The following is a 19,031-nucleotide window of genomic DNA, read 5'->3' on the forward strand; positions in this document are numbered from 1 at the left end:
CCCGTCCCCATGGGAACCCCTGGTGGTTAGAATATACCATCGGATCTGAGTTAGATCGTGAAAACTCAGATCCGATGGTATATTCTAACCACCAGGCGTTCCCATGGGGAGGAGTATGCCGAAGGGCAATAACTGTACTAATTGGGGGAAAAAAAATTATATTCTAAAAAACAAATATATGTGATATAGTGCTATATATTCTTTTTTTTAGAATATTCGTCATATTGCAAGACAAGAATATTTAGCAACATAGCGAATATTCGTAAATTATACATATAGACTGAAATTTCACTAATGTAGTGCTATAATCTTTTTTTTGTGTCATTTTTTGTCTCTTTCCGATTCAGAAAATTAGACAAAAAAATTAATAAAAATAAAGATTATAGCACTACATTGGTGAAATTGCAGTCTATAAGTGTATTTTACGAATATTCGCTATATTGCTATAACTTAGTTTTTTAGAATATTCGTCATTCTAAAACGAGAATATATAGCAATATGGCTATATGCGATTAATAAAATTGCGTATTATTTGCGATAAATAACATAATGACGAATATTCGATTTCGACGAATAATCAATCAAATATTCGCGAAATATCGCGAAATCGAATATGGCACCTCACGCTCATCACTACTCACTCATACAGCACACCAGCCTCTTCTAACAGTTGATTGGCGGTGGTCCCAGTTGACAGACCTCTGCAGATCTGTCACTAATGACCTATCCTGAGGCTATATCATCTTATATCTATTCCTGGATAACCCCTTTAAAGCTGTTCCTCTCTCCCTCTGTGATGTGACATCCATGATGTTCAACAAGACTAATGTAAGGATTTCTTGAAGTTCATCAATAACATCCCTTTCGCTGAGAAGAGTTCTCTGAAATATAAGTTATGGTGGAAATGTTCTACATAGAGGAGATTACTTTTTACACAGACACAGATGGCTTTTCAAAGTTGCAAACTTTCTGATGATCAACAAGGTAAGCCTTCCGTGTGTAACACTTTCCACACTGAGAACATGAAAATGGCTTCTCCCCCATGTGAGATCTCTCATGTTGGACTAGGACCGATTTGTGTGAAAATCGTTTTCCACACATTGAGCATGAAAATGGTTTCTCCCCTGTGTGAATGCTCTGATGTTCAACTAGACTAGCTTTCCGTGTAAAACACTTTCCACACTCAGAGCAAGAAAATGGTTTTTCTCCTATGTGACTTCTCTCATGTTGGACAACAGCTGTTTTGTGTGAAAACCGTTTTCCACACGCAGAGCAGGAAAACCTCTTCACCCCCATGTGAATTCTCTGATGTTCAACAAGGTTAGCCTTCCGCGAGAAACATTTCCCACACTCAGGGCAAGGAAAAGGCTTCTCCCCAGTATGAATTTTTTGGTGCGTAACAAGGTTAAACTTCAACATAAAGCATTTTCCGCAGTCAGAACATGAAAATGGCTTCTCCCCAGCATGAATTTTCAGGTGCTTATCAAGCTTACACTTTTTTGCGAAACTTTTCCCACACTCAGAACATAAAAATGGCTTCTCCCCTGTGTGAACTCTCTGATGTTTCACAAGGTTACACCTTCTTGTAAAGCATTTTTCACACTCAGAACATGAAAAGCACTTCTCTCCTGTGTGAATGCTTTGATGTTGAAGAAAATCTGATTTCTTTGCAAAACTTTCCCCACACTTAGTGCACAGAAACAGTTTATTGCCCGCGTGATACGTTCTCTCGTGTCTAAACAGTTCAGATTTTCTAGCAAACCATTTTTCACACTCTAAACATGAAAACGGCTTTTCTCCACTGTGAATTTTCTGATGTTGGGCTAGGGTAGACTTTAGCCTAAATCGTTTCCCACATTCAGAACATGAAAATGGCTTCTCCCCTGTGTGAATTCTCATATGCTGAATAAAACCACTTTTCTGGGTAAAGCATTTCCCACAATCGGAACACGAAAATGGTTTCTCCCCAGTGTGAATTCTTAGATGTCGAAGAAGATTTGCTCGATTTTTGAAGTACTTCCCACATTCTGAACAAGGGTATAATCTACCATCTCTGTGATCTTCACTAGTAACCATGAATGAATGATCCAGAGAATGTTCCTCATCATATGGGGGATTAAATAGTAGATCACTACTGGGAAGAACTGACGATATATCTGGAGTAAAGTAATGATGTCCTGGAAAATCTTGTGTAAAATCATTAACTGTTCTTTTACAATCTGGAGTCAGATGACCATTTGTGGAATCTGTAGCACTCAGTAAACCTGATGAATCAAAAAGAAATTAAAATTAGTCATTCACTTCTGGGAATCGGAGATAGACTTTAATAAAATAATCTTTCATTGTAGCTAATGCCACCTCAGTTTTCAAACGTTGATGCAAGAAAAAAAAGTAAAAAGCTTAAGCCAGTATTGTCACATATCCGAGAAGCTACTGTTTAAAGCTCTCATGTTTCAACTACTCTGTTACAGCGGGTAATGGCGCAGGATGAAGAACATTCTGGACATCAGTACGTCTAAAAGGAAAGCTCTTTGTCATGGTAAATATAAAAAGCATAGTTATTCCCAAAGCCATCATTACGAGGTAGCATGGTGACTTGGTGACTCATTGGTTGGCACTGTTGCCTTGCAGCACATGGACTCTTGTGTTTGAAAGTGATATTTGTATGGAGTTTGTATGTTCTCCACATGTTTGTATTTAATCTTGTTTCCTCCCACATTCAAAAAATATTCTGACTGGGATTGTGAGCCTTACCTATTTATTGGGAGAAAGGGGTTACCCTTCTCCTCCGTCCATACTGTACACTTGAAAGAGAGAGGAGGAGAACCAGGTGTGTAGGACTGCATGACCACAAGAATAGGGGTAGACGGAGAGACGCTCACCTGATAATGTTGAGCTAAGTGCACAACAACTCAAGGGGCATTCAGTGCCGAACATATGTTCTTGCTGCTGCTCGCCTTCCTGCCGATTACAGAAGTCCTGGTGAACTGGAACACTGAGTAGAGGGGGAAAAAAAGAGTTTCTGGAGGCACTGCAATAAAATATTCTTTAATATCCATCTATAGAGGAACATCTTCTTTACTGATAACAAAAACAACACATTTCGGGGTCAGACAGACCCCTTTGCCAGGTAAATACACAATGCGATAGAAACGCATTGTTTTTATCATAAAAAAAGAAGTTGTTTCTCTATACATGGACATCGCAGAATATTTTATTGCAGTGCCTCCAGAAACGTACTTTGTTTCCCCTCAACTCAGTGTTCCCTTTCATACTCTACAAAGTAGAGAATTGTGCAAAAATGTGGCTCTCTCCACTGTCTCCAAACTTTAACGAACCTATAATCAAAATAGCCACATCATTCCATGACCACCACATCTAATGTATGGGGTGTCACACATGGATCAAAAGACCCCCCCCCCCCCCCAGCCAAAATATGGGGATCCACACAGTGCACTATTAGTACCTGGCCCTGCCTCCATGTGATGCAGCCACTAGACACGTATTTGTCTGGTGGCTGCATAACACGTTTGTGACCAGATGGCTGCGGGCTGTATAGAATGGTATTGAGGGCTGCATGTGGCCCCTGGGCTGCAAGGTGTGCAGCCCTGTTGTAGTAGATGCACCCTCTCGGTAAATCAGTGTTAAAACCACAGCTAATAATGCTTTTAAGACAATGAAAATTAATGCTATTACAGTAAAATAATAACAAGAAAAGAAGATGATGATGCATCTCTTCTCTTATAATGCTCCTCACTCACCTGGGTTGACATCTACATTCATTTCCTCCTCTTTAAATTCATCCGTCTCCGCATCAATCTCATCTTCTTCTGTAACTTCAACTTTAATATGAATTAGATCTTCATCCTGAATGCACAAAAACCATTAATACCCTGGGTTTCTTTACATGATCTTAAAATTTCATTAGATGTTTGTTAAAGTTACCTGATCATCCTGAAGCTCACAGTGATCTTCCTCAGGACAATCCTGGGAATACAGAGGACTGGAACATTTCTCTGGTGGATTTCTCTTACTGAATCCATCTGTACAAAACACACAGTGACTGAATACATTGTATACGTGTGATGATAAGGATGTCTAGGTGACCCTCAAAACTTTGATCTTCTTTGCCATCAATAAAGTCTCCTCTTACCGTGTGACATGAGAGGCTGATGATCTTCCATCATGACATCCTTGTACAGATCCATGTGTTCTTCTAAATACTCCCACTCCTCCATGGAGAAATAGATGCTAACATCCTGACACTTTAAAGAAACCTGAAACACACAATGACAAAGTCATCACCCAGACTTAACCCTTATATTAATGTATAATTTCCTAGCATTTCCAGGAGTGCTCACTTTTCCAGTAAGCAACTCAATGATCTTGTTGGTGAGGTTTAGGATCTTCTGCTTGTTGTTTCTCTCAGGTATCAGTGAGTGAGGTGGACGCTCCATGATGAGGCTCTGAGTCCTGCTCCATCCTTCTGATACACATAGACTGCTGCTGGAGGTCATGCATTCTCCTGAGGTCTTCTTAACTAATGTATAATCCTGTGTATGGAAACAAACATTGCTAAAGATGACTATATACATCCTCAAAATTCAAATATCCAATCAAGCCAATATTAGTAGTAGAGATAAGAGTGAAGTTATGTGACATTAATTCCCAATTCCCTCCCTCACCTCTCCTGTCAGAAGGTAGATGATCTCCAGGGTGAGGTTTAATATCCTCTTGGTCATGTGATTTTTCACTTTTTCCATCCTCCTCAGGTCATTCATCTACATGGGACTCTCTCTTATTGGACAAATTTATAGAATAAGACTGGAAATAAATTTAATAAACTTGTTATAGAGGGATGGACATATCTCCACAACTACATCTTGATGCCGACAGTAAGGACACCAGAGTCTGCTCCTCCTGTATTATAATAACAGACAGGACATCAGAGTCTGCTCCTCCTGTAGTATAATAACAGACTGGACACCAGAGTCTGCTCCTCCTGTAGTATAATAACAGACAGGACACCAGAGTCTGCTCCTCCTGTAGTATAATAACAGACAGGACACCACAGTCTGCTCCTCCTGTATTATAATAACAGACAGGACACCAGAGTCTGCTCCTCCTGTAGTATAATAACAGACAGGACACCACAGTCTGCTCCTCCTGTATTATAATAACAGACAGGACACCACAGTCTGCTCCTCCTGTAGTATAATAACAGACAGGACACCACAGTCTGCTCCTCCTGTAGTATAATAACAGACAGGACACCAGAGTCTGCTCCTCCTGTAGTATAATAACAGACAGGACACCAGAGTCTGCTCCTCCTGTAGTATAATAACAGACAGGACACCAGAGTCTGCTCCTCCTGTAGTATAATAACAGACAGGACACCAGAGTCTGCTCCTCCTGTAGTATAATAACAGACAGGACACCAGAGTCTGCTCCTCCTGTAGTATAATAACAGACAGGACACCAGAGTCTGCTCCTCCTGTATTATAATAACAGACAGGACACCAGAGTCTGCTCCTCCTGTATTATAATAACAGACAGGACACCAGAGTCTGCTCCTCCTGTATATAATAACAGACAGGACACCAGAGTCTGCTCCTCCTGTAGTATAATAACAGACAGGACACCAGAGTCTGCTCCTCCTGTAGTATAATAACAGACAGGACACCAGAGTCTGCTCCTCCTGTAGTATAATAACAGACAGGACACCAGAGTCTGCTCCTCCTGTAGTATAATAACAGACAGGACACCAGCAGTCTGCTCCTCCTGTATATAATAACAGACAGGACACCACAGTCTGCTCCTCCTGTAGTATAATAACAGACAGGACACCAGAGTCTGCTCCTCCTGTAGTATAATAACAGACAGGACACCAGAGTCTGCTCCTCCTGTAGTATAATAACAGACAGGACACCAGAGTCTGCTCCTCCTGTAGTATTATAATAACAGACAGGACACCACAGTCTGCTCCTCCTGTATTATATAACAGACAGGACACCAGAGTCTGCTCCTCCTGTAATATAATAACAGACAGGACACCAGAGTCTGCTCCTCCTGTAGTATAATAACAGACAGGACACCAGAGTCTGCTCCTCCTGTAGTATAATAACAGACAGGACACCAGAGTCTGCTCCTCCTGTATTATATAACAGACAGGACACCACAGTCTGCTCCTCCTGTAGTATAATAACAGACAGGACACACAGAGTCTGCTCCTCCTGTAGTATAATAACAGACAGGACACCAGAGTCTGCTCCTCCTGTATATAATAACAGACAGGACACCAGAGTCTGCTCCTCCTGTATTATAATAACAGACAGGACACCACAGTCTGCTCCTCCTGTATTATAATAACAGACAGGACACCAGAGTCTGCTCCTCCTGTATTATAATAACAGACAGGACACCAGAGTCTGCTCCTCCTGTAGTATAATAACAGACAGGACACCAGAGTCTGCTCCTCCTGTATTATAATAACAGACAGGACACCAGAGTCTGCTCCTCCTGTAGTATATAACAGACAGGACACCAGAGTCTGCTCCTCCTGTAGTATAATAACAGACAGGACACCAGAGTCTGCTCCTCCTGTAGTATAATAACAGACAGGACACCAGAGTCTGCTCCTCCTGTATTATAATAACAGACAGGACACTACAGTCTGCTCCTCCTGTATTATAATAACAGACAGGACACCACAGTCTGCTCCTCCTGTATTATAATAACAGACAGGACACCACAGTCTGCTCCTCCTGTATTATAATAACAGACAGGACACCAGAGTCTGCTCCTCCTGTAGTATAATAACAGACAGGACACCACAGTCGGCTCCTCCTGTATTATAATAACAGACAGGACACCAGAGTCTGCTCCTCCTGTATTATAATAACAGACAGGACACCAAGTCTGCTCCTCCTGTAGTATAATACAGACAGGACACCACAGTCTGCTCCTCCTGTATTATAATAACAGACAGGACACCAGAGTCTGCTCCTCCTGTATTATAATACAGACAGGACACCAGAGTCTGCTCCTCCTGTATATAATAACAGACAGGACACCAGAGTCTGCTCCTCCTGTAGTATAATAACAGACAGGACACCAGAGTCTGCTCCTCCTGTAGTATAATAACAGACAGGACACCAGAGTCTGCTCCTCCTGTAGTATAATAACAGACAGGACACCACAGTCTGCTCCTCCTGTAGTATAATAACAGACAGGACACCAGAGTCTGCTCCTCCTGTAGTATAATAACAGACAGGACACCAGAGTCTGCTCCTCCTGTAGTATAATAACAGACAGGACACCAGAGTCTGCTCCTCCTGTATATAATAACAGACAGGACACCAGAGTCTGCTCCTCCTGTAGTATAATAACAGACAGGACACCACAGTCTGCTCCTCCTGTATTATAATAACAGACAGGACACCAGAGTCTGCTCCTCCTGTAGTATAATAACAGACAGGACACCAGAGTCTGCTCCTCCTGTAGTATAATAACAGACAGGACACCAGAGTCTGCTCCTCCTGTAGTATAATAACAGACAGGACACCAAGTCTGCTCCTCCTGTAGTATAATAACAGACAGGACACCAGAGTCTGCTCCTCCTGTAGTTAATAACAGACAGGACACCAGAGTCGGCTCCTCCTTATTATAATAACATACAGGACACCACAGTCTGCTCCTCCTGTAGTATAATAACAGACAGGACACCACAGTCTGCTCCTCCTGTATTATAATAACAGACAGGACACCACAGTCTGCTCCTCCTGTAGTATATAACAGACAGGACACCAGAGTCTGCTCCCTCCTGTAGTAATAATAACAGACAGGACACCAAGAGTCTGCTCCTCCTGTAGTATAAATACAGACAGGAACACCACAGTCCTGCTCCTTCCTGTTATTAATAAATCGAGACAGGACACCAGAGTCTGCTCCTCCTGTATTATAATAAAGACAGGACACCAGCAGTCTGCTCCTCCTGTAGTATAATAACAGACAGGACACCAAGAAGTCCTGCTCCTCCTGTAAGTATAATAACAGACAGGAAACACCAGAGTGCTGCTCCCTAGTGTATTATAATAACAGACAGGAACCAACCAGAGTCTGCTCCTCCTGGATTATAAGTAACAGACATCTGACACCAGAGTCTGCTCCTCCTGTAGTATAGATAAACAGAACAGGACACCACAGTCCTGCGTCCTCCTGTATTATAATAACAGACAGGACAGACACCACGAGTCTGCTCCTCCTGTATATAATACAGACGGACACCAGATTCTGCTCCTCCGTAGTATAATAACATACAGACACCAGAGTCGGCTCCTCCTTAGTATAATAACAGACAGGACACCAGAGTCCTGCTTCCTCCTGTAGTATAATACAGACATGGACACCACAGTCTGCTCCTCCTGTATTATAATAACAGACAGGACACCATAGTCTGCTTCCGCCTGTAGTATAAGACAGACAGGACACCAAGTCTGCCTCCTCCTGATATTATACTAACAGACAGGACACTACAGATCTGCTCTCCTGTATTATAATACCAGAACAGGTACACCAGAGTCTGCTCCTCCTGTAGTATAATAACAGACAGGAACACCACGAGTCTGCTCCTCCTGTATTAATTAACAGACAGGAAACCAGAGTCTGCTCCTCCTGTATTAATAATAACAGACAGGACACCACAGTCTGCTTCCTCCTGTAGTATAATAACAGACAGGACACCAGAGTCTGCTCCTCCTGTAGTATAATAACAGACAGGACACCAGAGGTCTGCTCCTCCTGTATTATAATACAGACAGGACACCAGAGTCTGCTCCTCCTGTAGTATAATAACAGACAGGACACCAGAGTCTGCTCCTCCTGTATTATAATACAGACAGGACACCAGCAGTCTGCTCCTCCTGTAGTATAATAACAGACAGGACACCAGAGTCTGCTCCTCCTGTATATATAACAGACAGGACACCAGAGTTGCTCCTCCTGTAGTATAATAACAGACAGGACACCAAGAAGTCTGCTCCTCCTGTATTATAATAACAGACAGGACACCAGAAGTCTGCTCCTCCTGTAGTATAATAACAGACAGGACACCACAGTCTGCTCCTCCTGTATTATAATAACAGACAGGACACCACAGTCTGCCTCCTCCTGTAGTATAATAACAGACAGGACACCAGAGTCTGCTCCTCCTGTAGTATAATAACAGACAGGACACCAGCAGTCTGCTCCTCCTGTAGTATAATAACAGACAGGACACCAGAGTCTGCTCCTCCTGTAGTATAATAACAGACAGGACACCAGCAGTCTGCTCCTCCTGTAGTATAATAACAGACAGGACACCAGAGTCTGCTCCTCCTGTATTATAATAACAGACAGGACACCAGAGTCTGCTCCTCCTGTATTATAATAACAGACAGGACACCAGAGTCTGCTCCTCCTGTAGTATAATAACAGACAGACACCACGAGTCTGCTCCTCCTGTAGTATATAACAGACAGGACACCAGAGTCTGCTCCTCCTGTATTAGAATAACAGACAGGACACCACAGTCTGCTCCTCCTTAGTATAATAACAGACCAGGACCACCACAGTCCTGCTCCTCCTGTAGTATAATAACAGACAGGACACCAGAGTCTGCTCCTCCTGTATTATATAACAGACAGGACACCACAGTCTGCTCCTCCTGTATTATAATAACAGACGGACACAGAGTCTGCTCCTCCTGTATTATATAACAGACAGGACACCAGAGTCTGCTCCTCCTGTAGTATAATAACAGACAGGACACCAGAGTCTGCTCCTCCTGTAGTAAATAACAGACAGGACACCAGAGTCTGCTCCTCCTGTATTATATAACAGACAGGACACCACAGTCTGCTCCTCCTGTATATATAACAGACAGGACCCACAGAGTCTGCTCCTCCTGTAGTATAATAACAGACAGGACACCAGAGTCTGCTCCTCCTGTATTATAATACAGACAGGACACCAAGTCTGCTCCTCCTGTATTAATAACAGACAGGACACCAGAGTCTGCTCCTCCTGTATTATAATAACAGACAGGACACCAGAGTCTGCTCCTCCTGTATTATAATAACAGACAGGACACCAGAGTCTGCTCCTCCTGTAGTATAATAACAGACAGGACACCAGAGTCTGCTCCTCCTGTAGTATATACAGACAGGACACCAGAGTCTGCTCCTCCTGTATTATAATAACAGACAGGACACCAGCAGTCTGCTCCTCCTGTAGTATAATACAGACAGGACACCAGAGTCTGCTCCTCCTGTAGTATAATAACAGACAGGACACCAGAGTCTGCTCCTCCTGTATTATAATAACAGACAGGACACCAGAGTCTGCTCCTCCTGTATTATAATAACAGACAGGACACCAGAGTCTGCTCCTCCTGTAGTATAATAACAGACAGGACACCAGAGTCTGCTCCTCCTGTATATAATAACAGACAGGACACCAGAGTCTGCTCCTCCTGTATTATAATAACAGACAGGACACCAGCAGTCTGGCTCCTCCTGTATATAATAACAGACAGGACACCAGAGTCTGCTCCTCCTGTAGTATAATAACAGACAGGACCCAGAGTCTGCTCCTCCTGTATTATAATAACAGACAGGACACCACAGTCTGCTCCTCCTGTATGTAAATAACAGACAGGACACCAGCAGTCTGCTCCTCCTGTAGTATAATAACAGACAGGACACCAAGTCTGCTCCTCCTGTAGTATAATAACAGACAGGACACCACGAGTCGGCTCCTCCTGTAGTATAATACAGACAGGACAACCAGAGTCTGCTCCTCCTGTAGTATAATAACAGACAGGACACCAGAGTCCTGCTCCTCCTGTATTATATAACAGACAGGACACCACAGTCTGCTCCTCCTGTATTATAATAACAGACAGACACCAGCAGTCTGCTCCTCCTGATTATAATAACATACCAGGACACCAGAGTCTGCTCCTCCTGTAGTATAATAACAGACAGGACACCAGAGTCTGCTCCTCCTGTAGTATATAACAGACAGGACACCAGAGTCTGCTCCTCCTGTAGTATAATAACAGACAGGACACCAAGTCTGCTCCTCCTGTAGTATAATAACAGACAGGACCACCAGAGTCTGCCGCCTCCTGTAGTAAGAATAACAGACAGGACACCAGAGTCTGCTCCTCCTGTATTATAACTAACAGACAGACACCAGAGTCTGCTCCTCCTGTATTATAATAACAGACAGGACACCAGAGTCTGCTCCTCCTGTATTATAATAACAGACAGGACACACATTCCTGCTCCTCCTGTAGTATAATAACAGACAGAACACCAGCAGTCTGCTCCTCCTGTAGTATAATAACAGACAGGACACCACAGTCTGCTCCTCCTGTATTAGATACACAGACATACCACCAGAGTCTGCTCCTCCTGTATTATAATAACAGACAGGACACCAGAGTCTGCTCCTCCTGTAGTATAATAACAGACAGGACACCACAGTCTGCTCCTCCTGTATTATATAACAGACAGGACACCACAGTCTGCTCCTCCTGTAGTATAATAACAGACAGGACCCAGAGTCTGCTCCTCCTGTAGTATATAACAGACAGGACACCACAGTCTGCTCCTCCTGTATTATAATAACAGACAGGACACCAGAGTCTGCTCCTCCTGTATATAATAACAGACAGGACACCAGAGTCTGCTCCTCCTGTAGTATAATAACAGACAGGACACCAGAGTCTGCTCCTCCTGTATTATAACAGACAGGACACCAGAGTCTGCTCCTCCTGTATTATAATAACAGACAGGACACCAGAGTCTGCTCCTCCTGTAATAATAACAGACAGGACACCAGAGTCTGCTCCTCCTGTATTATAATAACAGACAGGACACCAGAGTCTGCTCCTCCTGTAGTATAATAACAGACAGGACACCAGAGTCTGCTCCTCCTGTATATAATAACAGACAGGACACCAGAGTCTGCTCCTCCTGTAGTATAATAACAGACAGGACACCAGAGTCTGCTCCTCCTGTAGTATAATAACAGACAGGACACCAGAGTCTGCTCCTCCTGTATTATAATAACAGACAGGACACCAGAGTCTGCTCCTCCTGTAGTATAATAACAGACAGGACACCAGAGTCCTGCTCCTCCTGTATTATAATAACAGACAGGACACCAGAGTCTGCTCCTCCTGTATATAATAACAGACAGGGACACCAAGTCTGCTCCTCCTGTATTATAATACAGACAGGACACCACAGTCTGCTCCTCCTGTATTATAATAACAGACAGGACACCAGAGTCTGCTCCTCCTGTATTATAATAACAGACAGGACACCAGAGTCGCTCCTCCTGTATTATAATAACAGACAGGACACCAGAGTCTGCTCCTCCTGTATTAAGAATACAGACAGGACACCAGCAGTCTGCTCCGCCTGTATTATAATACAGACAGGACACCAGAAGTCTGCTCCTGCCTGTAGTATAATAACAGACAGGACACCAGAGTCTGCTCCTCCTGTAGTATAATAACAGACAGGACACCAGAGTCTGCTCCTCCTGTAGATAATAACAGTCAGGACACCCGAGTCTGCTCCTCCTGTTGTATAAGAACAGACAGGACACCAGAGTCTGCTCCTCCTGTATATAATAACAGACAGGACACCACAGTCTGCTCCTCCTGTATTATAATAACAGACAGGACACCAGAGTCTGCTCCTCCTGTAGTATAATAACAGACAGGACACCAGAGTCTGCTCCTCCTGTAGTATAATAACAGACAGGACACCAGAGTCTGCTCCTCCTGTATTATAATAACAGACAGGACACCAGAGTCTGCTCCTCCTGTAGTATAATAACAGACAGGACACCAGAGTCTGCTCCTCCTGTAGTATAATAACAGACAGGACACCAGAGTCTGCTCCTCCTGTATTATAATAACAGACAGGACACCACAGTCTGCTCCTCCAGTAGTATAATACCAGACTGGACACCAGAGTCTGCTCCTCCTGTAGTATAATAACAGACAGGACACCACGAGTCTGCTCCTCCTGTAGTATAATAACAGACAGGACACCAGAGTCTGCTCCTCCTGTATTATAATAACAGACAGGACACCACGAGTCTGCTCCTCCTGTATTATAATAACAGACAGGACACCAGAGTCCTGCTCCTCCTGTAGTATAATAACAGACAGGACACCAGAGTCTGCTCCTCCTGTATTATAATAACAGACAGGACACCAGAGTCTGCTCCTCCTGTATTATAATAACAGACAGGACACCAGAGTCTGCTCCTCCTGTAGTATAATAACAGACAGGACACCACGAGTCTGCTCCTCCTGTATATAATAACAGACAGGACACCAGAGTCTGCTCCTCCTGTAGTATAATAACAGACAGGACACCAGAGTCTGCTCCTCCTGTATTATAATAACAGACAGGACACCACGAGTCTTGCTCCTCCTGTATTATAATAACAGACAGGACAACAGTAGTCTGCTCCTCCTAGTATAATAACAGACAGGACACCAGAGTCTGCTCCTCCTGTAGTATACTAACAGACAGGACACCAGAGTCTGCTCCTCCTGTAGTATAATAAACAGACAGGACACAGAGTCTGCTCCTCCTGTAGTATAATAACAGACAGGACACCAGAGTCTGCTCCCTTATATAATAACAGACAGGACACCACAGTCTGCTCCTCCTGTATTATAATAACAGACAGGACACCAGAGTCTGCTCTCCTGTATTATAATAACAGACAGGACACCAGAGTCTGCTCCTCCTGTAGTATAATAACAGACAGGACACCAGAGTCTGCTCCTCCTGTATAATAACAGACAGGACACCAGAGTCTGCTCCTCCTGTATTATAATAACAGACAGGACACCAGAGTCTGCTCCTCCTGTAGTAATATAACAGACAGGACACCAGAGTCTGCTCCTCCTGTAGTATAATAACAGACAGGACACCAGAGTCTGCTCCTCCTGTAGTATAATAACAGACAGGACACCAGAGTCTGCTCCTCCTGTAGTATAATAACAGACAGGACACCAGAGTCTGCTCCTCCTGTATTATAATAACAGACAGGACACCAGAGTCTGCTCCTCCTGTAGTATAATAACAGACAGGACACCAGAGTCTGCTCCTCCTGTATTATAATAACAGACAGGACACCAGAGTCTGCTCCTCCTGTATTATAATAACAGACAGGACACCAGAGTCTGCTCCTCCTGTATTATAATAACAGACAGGACACCAGAGTCTGCTCCTCCTGTATTATAATAACAGACAGGACACCAGAGTCTGCTCCTCCTGTATTATAATAACAGGACAGGACACCAGAGTCTGCTCCTCCTGTAGTTATAATAACAGACAGGACACCACAGTCTGCTCCTCCTGTAGTATAATAACAGACAGGACACCACGAGTCTGCTCCTCCTGTATTATAATAACAGGACAGGACACCACAGTCTGCTCCTCCTGTATATAATAACAGACAGGACACCAGCAGTCTGCTCCTCCTGTAGTATAATAACAGACAGGACACCAGAGTCTGCTCCTCCTGTATTATAATAACAGACAGGACACCAGAGTCTGCTCCTCCTGTAGTATAATAACAGACAGGACACCAGAGTCTGCTCCTCCTGTAGTATAATAACAGACAGGACACCAGCAGTCTGCTCCTCCTGTATTATAATAACAGACAGGACACCACAGTTCTGCTCCTCCTGTAGTATAATAACAGACAGGACACCACAGTCTGCTCCTCCTGTAGTATAATAACAGACCAGGACACCACAGTCTGCTCCTCCTGTATTATATAACAGACAGGACACCAGAGTCTGCTCCTCCTGTATTATAATAACAGACAGGACACCAGAGGTCTGCTCCTCCTGTAGTATAATAACAGACAGGACACCAGAGTCTGCTCCTCCTGTAGATAATAACAGACAGGACACCACAGTCTGCTCCTCCTGTAGTATAATAACAGACAGGACACCACAGTCTGCTCCTCCCTGTATTATAATAACAGACAGGACACCACAGTCTGCTCCTCCTGTAGTATAATAACAGACAGGACACCACAGTCTGCTCCTCCTGTAGTATAATAACAGACAGGACACCAGAGTCTGCTCCTCCTATAGTATAATAACAGACAGGACACCAGAGTCTGCTCCTCCTGTAGTATAATAACAGACAGGACACCAGAGTCTGCTCCTCCTGTAGTATAATAACAGACAGGACACCAAGTCTGCTCCTCCTGTAGTATAATAACAGACAGGACACCACAGTCTGCTCCTCCTGTAGTATAATAACAGACAGGACACCACAGTCTGCTCCTCCTGTATTATAATAACAGACAGGACACTAGAGTCTGCTCCTCCTGTATTATAATAACAGACAGGACCACCACGTCTGCTCCTCCTGTAGTATAATAACAGACAGGACACCAGAGTCTGCTACCTCCTGTATATAATAACAGACAGGACACCAGAGTCTGCTCCTCCTGTATTATAATAACAGACAGGACACCAGAATCTGATCCATCTGTATTATAATAACAGACAGGACACCACAGTCTGCTCCTCCTGTAGTATAATAACAGACAGGACACCAGAGTCTGCTCCTCCTGTAGTATAATAACAGACAGGACACCAGAGTCTGCTCCTCCTGTAGTATAATAACAGACAGGACACCAGAGTCTGCTCCTCCTGTAGTATAATAACAGACAGGACACCACAGTCTGCTCCTCCTGTATTATAATAACAGACAGGACACCAGAGTCTGCTCCTCCTAAGGAAGGTCTGCTCCTCCTGTAGTATAATAACAGACAGGACACCACAGTCTGTTCCTCCTGTATAATAACAGACAGGACACCAGAGTCTGCTCCTCCTGTATTATAATAACAGACAGGACACCAGAGTCTGCTCCTCCTGTAGTATAATAACAGACAGGACACCAGAGTCTGCTCCTCCTGTAGTATAATAACAGACAGGACACCACAGTCTGCTCCTCCTGTAGTATAATAACAGACAGGACACCACAGTCTGCTCCTCCTGTATTATAATAACAGACAGGACACCACAGTCTGCTCCTCCTGTAGTATAATAACAGACAGGACACCAGAGTCTGCTCCTCCTGTATTATAATAACAGACAGGACACCAGAGTCTGCTCCTCCTGTAGTATAATAACAGACAGGACACCAGAGTCTGCTCCTCCTGTAGTATAATAACAGACAGGACACCACAGTCTGCTCCTCCTGTAGTATAATAACAGACAGGACACCACAGTCTGCTCCTCCTATTAGTATAATAACAGACAGGACACCAGAGTCTGCTCCTCCTGTAGTATAATAACAGACAGGACACCAGAGTCTGCTCCTCCTGTAGTATAATAACAGACAGGACACCACAGTCTGCTCCTCCTGTATTATAATAACAGACAGGACACCACAGTCTGCTCCTCCTGTAGTATAATAACAGACAGGACACCAGAGTCTGCTCCTCCTATAGTATAATAACAGACAGGACACCAGAGTCTGCTCCTCCTGTAGTATAATAACAGACAGGACACCAGAGTCTGCTCCTCCTGTAGTATAATAACAGACAGGACACCAGAGTCTGCTCCTCCTGTAGTATAATAACAGACAGGACACCCAGAGTCTGCTCCTCCTGTAGTATAATAACAGACAGGACACCAGAGTCTGCTCCTCCTGTAGTATAATAACAGACAGGACACCAGAGTCTGCTCCTCCTGTAGTATAATAACAGACAGGACACCAGAGTCTGCTCCTCCTGTATTATAATAACAGACAGGACACCAGAGTCTGCTCCTCCTGTAGTATAATAACAGACAGGACACCAGAGTCTGCTCCTCCTGTAGTATAATAACAGACAGGACACCAGAGTCTGCTCCTCCTGTAGTATAATAACAGACAGGACACCAGAGTCTGCTCCTCCTGTAGTATAATAACAGACAGGACACCAGAGTCTGCTCCTCCTGTAGTATAATAACAGACAGGACACCAGAGTCTGCTCCTCCTGTAGTATAATAACAGACAGGACACCACAGTCTGCTCCTCCTGTATTATAATAACAGACAGGACACCACAGTCTGCTCCTCCTGTATTATAATAACAGACAGGACACCAGAGTCTGCTCCTCCTGTATAATAACAGACAGGACACCAGAGTCTGCTCCTCCTGTAGTATAATAACAGACAGGACACCACAGTCTGCTCCTCCTGTATTATAATAACAGACAGGACACCAGAGTCTGCTCCTCCTGTAGTATAATAACAGACAGGACACCAGAGTCTGCTCCTCCTGTATTATAATAACAGACAGGACACCAGAGTCTGCTCCTCCTGTATTATAATAACAGACAGGACACCAGAGTCTGCTCCTCCTGTATTATAATAACAGACAGGACACCACAGTCTGCTCCTCCTGTATTATAATAACAGACAGGACACCACAGTCTGCTCCTCCTGTAGTATAATAACAGACAGGACACCAGAGTCTGCTCCTCCTGTATTATAATAACAGACAGGACACCGCAGTCTGCTCCTCCTGTATTATAATAACAGACAGGACACCACAGTCTGCTCCTCCTGTAGTATAATAACAGACAGGACACCACAGTCTGCTCCTCCTGTATTATAATAACAGACAGGACACCACAGTCTGCTCCTCCTGTAGTATAATAACAGACAGGACACCAGAGTCTGCTCCTCCTGTAGTATAATAACAGACAGGACACCACAGTCTGCTCCTCCTGTATTATAATAACAGACAGGACACCAGAGTCTGCTCCTCCTGTATTAGAATAACAGACAGGACACCACAGTCTGCTCCTCCTGCAATATTACACTTCCTCATGCACATTAGCTGCTCTCAGTCTAATGTCACCCCGTGTTGCCTCCTTCTCACCTCTCACATACCTGATGTCACTACTTCCTGTCTGTGCGTTTCGAGCCTCATTGTGAAAATTATTCTGCGACTAACTGCTGTCCCTTTACATTACATGGTTAGTCAGGCCGGGAGGTACGGTTCCTCCTCGTCATGGGAGTTGTAGTCCCGTATTCCCTCTCTGCTCTTTCGATGCCTATATTTGGACCACAAGTTCCAGTGTGCATTGCAGGAGAAAACTACTTGAGTGTGTAGACACGATTGATTGTCGCCCTCATGAGGTCTCCTTCGGAACTACATCTCTTCATTCATCTATAACAGGCATCCTCAAACTGCGGCCCTCCAGCTGTTGTAAAACTACAACTCCCACAATGCCCTGCTGTAGGCTGATACCTCTAGGCTGTTTGGGCATGCTGGGAGTTGTAGTTTTGCAACAGCTGGAGGGCCGCAGTTTGAGGATGCCTGATCTATAATATGTGATTGGGATAGGGGTTGCCTAGAAAAGAAAAGCAAGGGGCGCGCGTCTGATGAATATTATATTCACTAGCACCTTGCTGTATAGTACTACACTATTAGTAGCTTTGTAACACCCCCGTTCCCCGCCGCTTTCTATCGAATGATCTTGCATTGCATCCGTGACGTCCTGCCGCCATGTTCTTGAGGTCCACAAGTGGACAGGCAGGTGCCTCAGTAATCACCGATGTCCTGTAAGACTACAGCATGAAAAGAATATAGTTCCTTCCAGCCTATGGGTATTTTATAGGGGATGTGAAATACAGGAGAGTGGCGGCCATTTTCTTGTGGTTCAAATCCAGATAAAAGACTACAAATCCCAGCATCATCAAGTGCACCAACTCTTAGCCTATTTATGGTAAGATTTGTATTACATAACTCTAATTTTCTGCTTGAATAAGCAATTAATTATTATTTATTGTAACCATCATTATTAATAATCATAATAAAAAATCTTATTAAGGCCGCATCACATGACCGTGTCCATTTTGTGGACTGCAAAACAGGGGCACTGGCCATGTCCACCCCACATCGCAGTGTGGACCCATTGACTTAATGGGTTCATGA

At 43.9% G+C, this 19,031-nt stretch overlaps 1 protein-coding gene across 1 annotated transcript; it reads right to left on the reverse strand.

The window, feature by feature from the left end:
- Positions 1-420: 420 nt before the first annotated feature.
- LOC122942129 (gastrula zinc finger protein XlCGF26.1-like) lies at positions 421-18,014 on the reverse strand. The gene is made up of 7 exons (XM_044299624.1): positions 17,973-18,014; positions 4,686-4,824; positions 4,362-4,553; positions 4,154-4,277; positions 3,946-4,043; positions 3,762-3,867; positions 421-2,264 (listed from the first exon to the last, which is right to left on the reverse strand). The coding sequence occupies exons 2-7, from the start codon at positions 4,779-4,781 to the stop codon at positions 931-933; spliced, it is 1,950 nt and encodes a 649-aa protein (XP_044155559.1). The 5' UTR covers positions 4,782-4,824; positions 17,973-18,014; the 3' UTR covers positions 421-930.
- Between the last annotated feature and the right edge of the window lie 1,017 nt (positions 18,015-19,031).

The sequence above is a fragment of the Bufo gargarizans genome, chromosome 6 (genome assembly GCF_014858855.1).
Source record: "Bufo gargarizans isolate SCDJY-AF-19 chromosome 6, ASM1485885v1, whole genome shotgun sequence".
In the NCBI taxonomy this organism is placed as follows: domain Eukaryota; kingdom Metazoa; phylum Chordata; class Amphibia; order Anura; family Bufonidae; genus Bufo; species Bufo gargarizans.